This window comes from Antedon bifida, chromosome 1 (assembly GCF_963402885.1).
Source record: "Antedon bifida chromosome 1, ecAntBifi1.1, whole genome shotgun sequence".
In the NCBI taxonomy this organism is placed as follows: Eukaryota; Metazoa; Echinodermata; class Crinoidea; order Comatulida; family Antedonidae; genus Antedon; species Antedon bifida.
Window position 1 is genome coordinate 16,628,737 of NC_136226.1, and position 11,258 is coordinate 16,639,994.

Consider the following 11,258-nt stretch of genomic DNA (forward strand, 5'->3'; position numbering starts at 1 on the left):
AATGAACAAATTTGGCAAGTAGTACACATTAAATTAAGAGTTTGCTTACATTTAGAAGAGCTATTGTTATAATTATATATACTAGTAACAATATTTTTATCAGGTTTAACATTTGCATAATCCTTAGTTAATGGAACAGAAGTATTAAGATTGGTTATATTAGTATTTGCACTTTGTACAGCTGTTCCGGCTTCAACTTCTTCGCCTACTTTTCATTGATCTTTGACATGTTTTGCTTTACAGTATTTCATTTTGTGTCCAAGTTGTTCACAGATATAACAAAACACTGGTTGACCATGACGGCAATTACTGCTAATATGTCCGGTTTCGCTGCAAAAATGACATCTAGGTGATTTCATTCTTTGCTGTTTCTTGCTGTTCTTCTGAAGGATTTGGATACTGTTGTTTATACTCTTGATGAGAGTTGATGTGCCACGTTGGTTCAAGTGTAGGCCATGAGATGTGAAGTTAGACCTAGAACTTTCTTTCAAACCAATGGTATATGAATGATCGATGAAGTATTTTCCGTACATTTGCTTTAATGAATCATTGAGCTTTTCCACTTGCATGTTGTAGTGGGCATTGTCAAAACGAGGGCATACTGCCGATACATACACATTTCCACCGGAAACTTTTGTCCACAACTCTGTTACAAGGTCAGTAAAGTCATTCTCTAGGCTTGTAAGATTAATGTCTGGAACAGCACAATCATTTGTACCTACATGTATTATGACATTTTCGATACCATTAAAATTTACCTCATCCAACCGCTCATAAACTTGCTTAGTTGTAGCCCCTCTCATTGTTTTGACAGATGTTTGATGGAGGCCTCTAGTTTTAATATGCTTTAGCATTGAGTCTCCGATGATTAAATTCTTGTTGGTATTTGATGGTGTTCTATCATGGCTTTTGATAGTAACAGTTTCATTCATGATATCTGTCGTACGTTGTTTAGTTTCATTAGATCTAACCAGCTCACATTTTGCATCGTCTGATTGATCTTGACAGTTATTTTCACTGGACTCGGTGTCAAGAATTACGAAATGATTTGTTGGTTGTAAAATTGCATCTTGAGTAGTGGTTGGTGCACTAACATTGGCAACTACATGTTTTGGTTGAACAAATTCATTGTTTGATTTTTCCTGAAAGCTTCTGAGTTGTATTTCAAGACAGGAGTTTCGTTCGCACAGTTCATTAAAAGCTGATGTCAGCTGTACAAAGTTTGTTTGTACTTTCTTAAGTTCATAAACTTGTTTTTTAAGGTCAGCAATTCTGTCTTCTTGACTCCTGAGTTTTGATTTCAGTGTAGGTGATTCTTCCCATTGACCAGGGGTTTGAGAGGCAGAACTTACTGTACTAGATCATAAAGAAAAACAAAATTGTACAAATATACCTACACCCACCCACTATGAATCTTGAATCCCATCAATCCAAATTACGTATACTGATTTAACATTCAATAAAATGAATACAATTCTTTTGCATTGAAATTTAGGGAAACATCAAATCAGGCGATAGAAGACAGAATGCATCCAGTTTCCAGGCTCACTGTAACATTTTAGTACAGACCTGTATGTGAATGTTGACAATGAATATAGTTCAGCATCATCATCATCATCATCATCATCATCATCATCCTCTAACTACTTGAAATTCAATAGACACTTTTCAAAAGAAGTCTACTATTCCATGATCAATTTCTTCATTAAAGTTTGTAATAAATAAATAATTCAATAGAGGGCAGTATGTCAGAAAGTACAGTATTTACAGTGACACTGATAGATAGTTATGTACAGTACACTTGTTCATCTTCTGGCCTGAATCAGCTCCGATTCCAGGGGAGGCAACACTAGCGCTACTGTAACACTCTGATCATCAGGTCAACAACCCTTTCTCACTATTTCTCCCTACTCCATCTATTAACATTCCTAGTGGTTTCTTCCCGTCTGTAGCTACTCTTTATTCACTTTCCTATAATATAACCCATATGCTTTTATTCCTTATTCCTCATCATCAAGGAATGTACCCTTTTCTAGATAGTCCCCTCCCAGTACATGCATATTAATTAGGACCGTTCCTTAAAAATGAATGTACTGGCAATGATGAAGAGAGTTTCTTTGTACAGGAAAGCATTGATTGTTATTGTTGTGCAAACAGAATCAGTCTGGATTACATTTGATGATCATACTCAATATTGAATAAAAACTAAATCATATTTCTATGCTGGTTGTGTATTGAATTTATATTGTACTGTGTGACATCCTGCCACAATACTACATCGGAACAAGTAACCGATGGTTTCGTTGCTGGAATCATTGTGGAAGTAGCAATAAAGTATTAATGAACACTGAATAAATAATACACAGCAAACATATCTAAGGCCAATTTACACAGACGAGCGGTAACAGTAATATAAATATAGAATCTATGTTATTCCTATTACCAATTACAGTACACACAACGCAGAGTGGATGGGTAGAGTCCACTTAGGATAGATACAGATTCTACGTTAGACAAGCTACGCGGTTTTTCGATTACTGGTATTGGTAATGCTCGTCTATGTAAATTGGGCTTTTTGATTTTTTTTTACTAATTGCCTGGAGAAAAGGTAATATCGCTGTTTGGTACATTGTTGGGTAATAACTAATTTATTTTATCTAATAACTTACCACTCCTTCTGGAGTTATTTAATTAAGTAAAAGCAAGAAGCATGTTCCCATAGGTGACTCAATAGGTTTGTCCAAGTGAAATTTTTTTTTGGATAGGTGATAATCCCTTGGTTTAACTGGGCAAAGTAGTAATCGGTGAATCTTCCGTGAGGTTTGATGAAGTCACTCAGTCAGGGGCTAGTTACTGGGCTGTTCGCACAGGAGTTACTATTCCGTTGGCAAATCTTACCAAAAAAGTCCAAGGTGCGATTATGGCTTTAATTACATCACAACTGATAATACAATGTATTAAATAGATTATTAGCATGCATGGATGCAACTGTACCTGTTGAAAGTACCATTTCACTTTTGTCCACTGACTCTTTTCTTTCTTGACACTGAAGTGAAATCTTCAATGCAAAGAAGTGAATCCATTATGAATTTGTCCTGATTTTAAAGCTAAAGACATGAAGTAAAGTAAGTACTTACCAAAATAGGTTCTATACTAAATTGAAGAGTACGCTTCCTCTTGATGTCGCCCGACTCAATGAAGTCGGTGTTTTCTGGGATTAGTCCTTCTATTTCGTATGGTTCCGGTAGCCCAAGGGCAAAATCATCAGAAGACAGATCCTATAGTAAACCAAGAAGCAATCATTAAACATATCTGTATTTGACTTTTGATTAATTAATAGTTTATGTGTGTAGTTAGTCTCAGACACCAGTAAAACTAGGTTCTTCCACACACAACCTAAAGCATATTTTAAGGCCAAAGCCCCTACTTATCTCCTTGGTCATCACAAGCTTTCTGTACTAATCCTCATGATTTTCCTAAGATGTATAGCTAAACCCACTCATAGACCAACAAACTGTTAATACTGTATATCTGATTTTATTACTGTAAGACCTATACATTCAAATCCCTGCTTGATAGGGAGGAGACAGGTGCTCTGAAATACATTTAAAATACAGTTCCCATGAAATTTGTGGGTCCACATAATGGAAAGTTGATAGACTATCTCAAAGTGTACTTTTGAGAAATAATGTGACCTTTATATGTGTATTTTATTGGAATTCAAGAGGTCCTGTCAACTGGCATTATTTTGTCCAGCTGGAAAGGTTATCCTCTTTAATAAAGTTGAAATTAAAAAGAACCTTTTTAAACGAACTTTAAAAACTGCAATGAAACAAGATAATACCTTGTGGTGTTTCAATTGTTATACGGACTCTTTCTATAGTTTTTAAACTCTTTCCAAGACTTATAAAACACGTTATTCTTAATTCCAATTTGAACAAGAAAGCATTTACCAGTGGGTATGCTGGATGTTATCATCTCTTTTAATAATACTCCTGGAATGTAATAATCCTTTCGCAATGAAGATGAACTTACTGTACACCACTGAATAAAAGTTTACAAAAAGACACTAAAACTCCAGTGATAAAGAAATTATTCAAGTTAAAACGCAACCATTCCTTTACGAGTGGATAAAATGATTGAGTAACCACTTAAGGGTTCGACCAGTAAATAAAACACTAGACAAGTGAATAAAATGCAACAAAATCGCTAAAGATGTACAACAACACCTTCTTATGTTGATATAAAGTTTGCGGTACACCACGTGTATTAGTTCTGAAAAGAACTGTTGAGTTTCTCAACGTTTCGATCAATATACTTTGATCGTCCTCAGGAGTGAGAATGCAGAAAGTGGGAAGGGTGGGACTGGTGTGAAAGCCAGAAACAATGGCAAGTTCACACAGTGGGAGGGATTGAAACTAGCTGGAGCATTGTTTCTCAAGAACAATAGTGAATGGAAACTTGCTATAGAAGAGCATTGTTTCTGATAGGTGTGAAAAGCAGGGTGAGGCAAGCTAAAAACAATAGCATTGTCTCAAAGTTGGGTGTGGACTGGCCAAACAAGACCATGTGTCCAGACTGGGTTGTGAAATGTAAACTGGCCAGAAACTATGGCATTGTTTACTGTTGATGAAGATTCTTGTTGAATAAAGATAGCCAAATGTCACTGATAACAAATCCAATATCTTGATGAACAGTGTTGTGTTTGTAGATTTCAATAGCTTCCCTGGTTCGTCTGGAATGCCAAGAAGGAACGGTAGCAATTAGTTCAGCATCTTTCCAATTAACTCGGTGTTGTTGTTTGTGAGAATGCATAACTATTGATATTGATTTGTCTTGCTCTCCTCTTCTGGCATGGCCTTGATGTTCTTTAAGCCTGGTTTGAAGGTCGCGTCCAGTTTCCCCAATGTATACCTTTCCACATTCACATGGGATGCAGTATACACCAGGTTGATTGTGTTTAGCTGGTTTGTCCTTGTGTGTTTGAAGACACTGTGAGTGTCTTCACCTTCTTAACAACTACATAAAATGATTCAGCAAAAAAAAACACAAACCACAAACAACCAGTAGATAAAACGGTCAATTTCGCGTAATCAACAAACCAATAAAGAAAAGGTTCTATTAATCAAATGTAAACTGATAAATAAAATGTTCTATCCTTGAAGAAATCAAGAAGTCGCACAGCCAATAAATAAAACTCAATACAATATCAGTGAATAAAATTTACAACAACAACAAAAATAGTTTCTTAAGACTAGTAGTTAGTACATAAACCACTTGAACAGTGGTAGCTACAGTATGCTCAGTTAATAATGAATAAACTAAACCAAAAGAAAGTTTGACCAAATTACTAAAAAGGAAACCAAATCTACACTATGAATTAAAATGTGTACCTTATGTAGGGAAGTTTGTGGTTCAATGTTCAACAAAAAAGACCCTTAAAAACATGATTTTTTAATTCCAGCTTGTAGACTACCTTCTTGGAAATTAATCTGCTCTGTTGTCTTCAATTCAAAATTTACATAGTGCACATTTTTTAATTTCTATAACTTCCTTAGAGTTGGTCAATGTATAAAACAAGATTAAACAATTTTGTTTTTTAATTTAGTTTAAAAAAAGTTCACAATTTTGTTAATGTTTAAAAATCCTTGGCCATGTCTTGTGTAACCTTAATTTAAAGCTAAAAAAAAAATTAAAGTTTTCAATGTTTTCATTTTCTTGTTAAATACTAAAGCATATTTTACTTGTATAATTTACTGTATAACAATGTTCAAGTGTCAGATCCAAAAAAACATGTCTGCTGCCCTCAATAATAGTTCTACCACCTGATGATTGTACAGTAGTACTCTACTGTATAGTCAGGCAGCATTTGTCACTATATTAACTTTACTTCATATATTTAGCCAAGTTTGATTTTTCACTTTTAAGTGATCAAGGACATCACAAGAAACAACTTCCAACTTGTTGTCCAAATTCCAAAACGCGTTTTTCATTCGCTGGGGGCGCTTTTTCAAAATAGCCGCCTATTCTATCAAGTACTTATATCTCGGCAACCACTAATCGTAGGTTTTAGTCTTAAAATGTTCGTAAGGTACATAATTCTATTCACTATAATGGAACATTTTGCCCTAAAATGACCGGAAATACTATTTCTGACCATTTGACCTTTGACCTGATCTTATCATATCTCAATAACTATTGGTCAGAAAGAGTTAATATTTATCCAAAATTGTTCAGAAAATACATGTTTCTATTTGCTTTAATGCAAAGGTTTGTTTCAAGATGGCCGGAAAAACCATATCTGACCTTTGACCATAACCTGTGTGATATCCATAACATGTTGGTTATAGACAACATTTTTCGACAGATTGCTCAGAATATCCATATTTGTAACACATTATTGATTTTTCAATTATTGATGCTTTAAAACATTCACTTAAGCTTGGAAATTAAAGTTTTAAAATAAATAAAAGCCACTCATTATCTCCATACATAATCCTAGTCTGTGATTGGCTGAAAGTTCAAGCAGATTAGATTTCATGAGTTTAAATGGTATTAAGTGTTTTTTAAACCGATTTAAACAGTGTTTGCTGGGAAATCATACTTATTATTAGTACATACACATTTACTTGTATAATACCTATGCTGATATAAATGTTGTACAGAGAGGCCTTAGTTAAATAGTTATAAACTAGTTCCAGCCTAGGCCTTGTCGCTAACACCTAGCAAACAATGATAGCCTGGTGAGATCCCCGTGGAACTCAGTGACAAGCCAACTCAGTGCCTGGCATACATAGGCCTAGCCAATATAAAGTTTACAGTTATTTCCCACCAGTGGTGGCACCAGGATTTCTCCAAATAAAAGCAATAAAATCAAACCTATTATTATTATTACTGTAATTTAAAAATACATCATGAAGGTCAAATTGTCAGATCCTGTTATACTGTATTTATTTTCAGTCATGACAAAAAGCAAATTACCAATTCAAAATGCAGAAATGCATTATTTGCGGAGTAGACAGAAATCAGGTATTTTCAGAAGCAAGTGAAGTATCCATAAGAACTGTTCAATCATTTAGTCAAAGATGGGCAAAACTTGGAGCAAAAAAATGATATTTATGACCGACTTAAAAATTTGACATATAATGATAATACAGAATATTATTATCATAGAACATGCTACATGTCACTATGCCATCAAGGCAATCTTTTGAAAGCTGAGAAAAGGTATGAAGAATGTTTGAAAGGTGATGTAGTGAGCAGGAAGCGTAGAAGACCAAGCACAAGTCATGGACCTTCATCAAGTAAATCCAGGAAAACATTCGACCATGAATTATGTGTATTCTGTCAGAGTAGTGATCGTGGTCAACCTTTTCAAGTGCTGAGATTAAGAACATTAAGACATTTTTATCCCACATAGAGACCAAAGCTGAACTTACAAAATACCTGAGAAGATACTTAATCACTTCAAGAACAACACGAAGAAGGTCCTAGTAACACATCACACGTCCATGATGGCAAACTGCAATCTCTCAGAAATTATCATGATGCCAGAGATGACACACGGACAACACACATTGGAAGAAGAGGACCAACTGGTCTTATTGAATGCCTTTGATTGTATGAACAAAGACCCAATGTTGACATATTTTCTGTAGATACTGATGTCTTTATCCTTTTAACAGGAAGCTATCCTCTACTTCCTCCAATGACCACATTTTGTAGGAAAAGAGGGGAAAAATACCTATATGGAAATGCTATTACCGACTTGGAAAACAAATATCAGCAGCACTGATTGGATGGTACGCATTTAAAGGTACAGATAACACAGGTACATTTGCTGGAAAAGGAGTGTCTGCCCATTTCAAAGCACTTATGAAATGTGACGATGAAATACTAGATGCATTGGCTGTATATGGACTGACCTCTGAAATACCAAATTGGATTTTCAGGCAAATGGAAAGATATGTTTGCATATTATACAGTACTTCTAAGATCAAGGCAGATTATGTCACAGACTTGAGATGGATGTTATTTGCACAGAAAGGCAAGGAAGGACAACAATTACCTCCAACCATGGGAACTCTTAGACCACACGTGGAAAGAGCATACTACATATCCATTGTATGGAATTCCTCATGCAAGCCAACTCCATCTATTCCACCAGCAACTGACTACTCCTGGCAACTAGAAGATGGTCACTTGAAGCCGGTATTTTGCAACAATCCACCAGCACCAGAAGCTCTTCTAGAAATTTGTTGATGTACATGCAATGGTTCATGCTCAACAAATCGCTGTAGTTGTAAGAAAAACAACTTGCTCTGTACTGATGCATGTGAGTGTGGTGATGGATGTGAGAATACAAAGGACTCGAATGTAGAGCTAGTAGATGATATCGATGAACTTTATTGACTGGAGAGGGTAATCTGACTATCATCAATATTTATGGTATGTATTTATTTATTATAACAGTTCCATTGGTGATTTGAAATATTGATTTTGGAACATGGGATGTCATCAACAAAACCACAAGTACCGGTACAAGTTATAAACAATACTAGACAAATCTAGTCTCTCAGTTGTGGATATTACATGTATTAGGGCAAGAGGTCAGATATGGCATTTCTGTTTGCTTTAAAACAAAACATTTAATTACAGTAAATATAAAAAGGCATACTGCGAACAATTTGAAACAAATTTCAAGTCTGTGTGACCATTAGTTACCGAGATATGATAAGATCAGGTCAAAGGTCAAATGGTCAGAAATAGTATTTCCAGTCATTTCCATTAGAGTAAATAGAAATATGTACCTTACAAACATTTTTAGATTAAAACCAAGTCTCAACGATTAGTGGTTGCCGAGATATAAGTACTTGAAAAAGCGCCCCCAGCGAATGAAAAACGCGTTTAGAATTTGGAAGTTGTTTCTTGTGATGTCCTTGATCACTTAAAAGTGAAAAATCAAACTTGGCTAAATATATGATGTAAAATACAAATGCTGCCTGACCAGTACTAATAGAAATACTGTAAAAAAAGGCAATTGACTGTAATTACATTAAGCCTGTTTGCAGGCTTTTGTAATTGCAAGCAAATTCTTAAATCAGGGCAATTGATTCTAATTATTTAAGAAAATGAAAATGTAGCCATTATGGACAGATAATTTTACAATTACTTACAGTCCCTATTGCACAAGTGCCAACAGTTATTAATTGGTTATCCGCAACTTAATTGCGGATAACCCTTGTTATTGTAAAAATCTTTTTTTTTCATCTTTATTAGTTATCCGCATTGAGCGGATAACTCCTTGTAACTGTCCTGTTACTTTTTAGTTATCCGCATTGAGCGGATAACTCCTTGTAACTGTCCTGTTTCATCATCTTTTTTTTTTGGTTATCCGCAACTTAGAAGTTGCGGATAATTGGTTATCCGCAACTTAGAAGTTGCGGATAACCCTTGTGATTGTAAAAATCATTTTCATCTTTATTCTTCTTTCTTTCCCGGATTTTTGTGAGCAGCATATCCCCTATTTCTTGTAAATATATCTTTTGTATAACTTTGTCATTATATGGACATTTACCTGAAGTTGTGCACCTCCATATTTGAATGACGTCAGAGTTGCGCAAAGTGACTTACGCGCGATTTTATGAATTTCAATGATTGATCATAGGATAAAAAATAAAAGTTATTTTGTATTTATTTATAATTTCAAAATGCGCAAAATTAATTTCTAATAAACTTTCTACGCGTTTCATGTCATTTTAAGCATGTCAAAAATTCCTTTCGCATGAGTTAAAAATATTTTAATTTTTATGACGTCATGATGTCGGGGTCACTTATTTTTATCTTTACAGTAAATTTCAATCTGTTATAGCTCGTCAGAATAAAACGTGATAATCATGATTAAAACATTTTCAGGAAGCTATTGGATTGTGGATAAGAATTCATGTGAACATTTTGCCAATCAGATGTTGTGACGTCATCATAAGGCCAGTTAAATAAAAAAAGTCGTATTTTCATCTTTTGCATCATAGTTCATTACATTTAAAAGAGCGTGCATCAATATTTCACGTATTCAAATTTCTTCAACACGTTAATATGTTGTTGCTGAGATAATTTCCTTCCGTCAAAGTGACAAGTTTCATGTCTAGTTCTTCTTTCTTTCCCGGAATTTTGTGTGTCGCATATCTCTCATCCTTGTCAACATAAGATCGTATAACTTTGTCAAAAGATTGACCTGTAGCTGTAGATGTGCAAGAAACTTCATTATATGACGTTAGAGTCGCGCAGCGTAAGTTACGTGCGATTTAATGAATTTCAATGATTAATCATAGATTATAAACCAAAAGTCATTTTGTATTGACACAAAATTTAAGTCATATCAAGCGCAAACTTTCTATGGATTAAAAATTTTAAAAAATAAAATTTCAAAATGCGCAAAATTAATTTCTAATCAACTTTCTACGCTGATCATGACATTTTGAGCATGTCAAAAATTCCCACGCGTGCGAAAAAATTTACGCGTAAGGTGCGCATGGAGCATGAAAATCATGTGTTTTTCTCTTTAATTATACAGCCTTTCCTAGTCATTTTAAAAAAGATTGACATCATTTCAAATTAAAATGATGTCATACGAACACGTTGATTTAGACCATTTGCGTGCGTTTTAGTTGCAAAAGTGACAAAATATTGTCAAAAGTATGCCTATTTTGAATCTATTATAGCTCCTCAGGATCAACCGTTACCCCCAATTTTTTTAATTTAATATGTAAGCAGATATGTTGTAGATATGAATTCATGCAGAATCTTTACCCCTCGGATGTTATGACGTCATCGTATGGCCACACGAATGTAAAATATACGATTTTTGACTGTTTCGTTATTGCTCATTACATTAAATAGAGCGCATCTCCCTTATACGTATTCCATTTTCTCATATATTTTAATACTGTCTAGGTCAATCAACTATCTTTCGCATGAGTTAAAAATATTTTAATTTTTATGACGCCATCATGTCTAAAAATGTAAATAACGTGGGTCACCTATTTTCATCTTTACAGTAAATTTCAATCTGTTATAGCTTGTCAGAATAAAAAGTGATAATAATGATTAAAACATTTTCTGGAAGCTATTGGATTGTATACAAATTCATGTAAATATTTTGCCAATCAGATGTTGTGACATCATCATATGGGCAGTTGAATTCAAAAAGTCATATTTTCATCTCTTGCGTAAAAGTTCATTGCGTTTAAACAAGAGCG

At 34.4% G+C, this 11,258-nt stretch overlaps 1 protein-coding gene across 2 annotated transcripts in view; it reads right to left on the bottom strand.

Moving 5' to 3' along the window:
• LOC144844428 (uncharacterized) overlaps positions 1-11,258 on the bottom strand; it is a 162,197-nt gene that overhangs the window by 112,491 nt on the left and 38,448 nt on the right. For both annotated transcript variants that reach the window (XM_078701343.1, XM_078701335.1), the window contains exon 3: positions 3,138-3,278. In XM_078701343.1, coding sequence (XP_078557469.1) covers positions 3,138-3,278 — 141 coding nt within the window. The remainder of the gene's footprint in view (positions 1-3,137; positions 3,279-11,258) is intronic.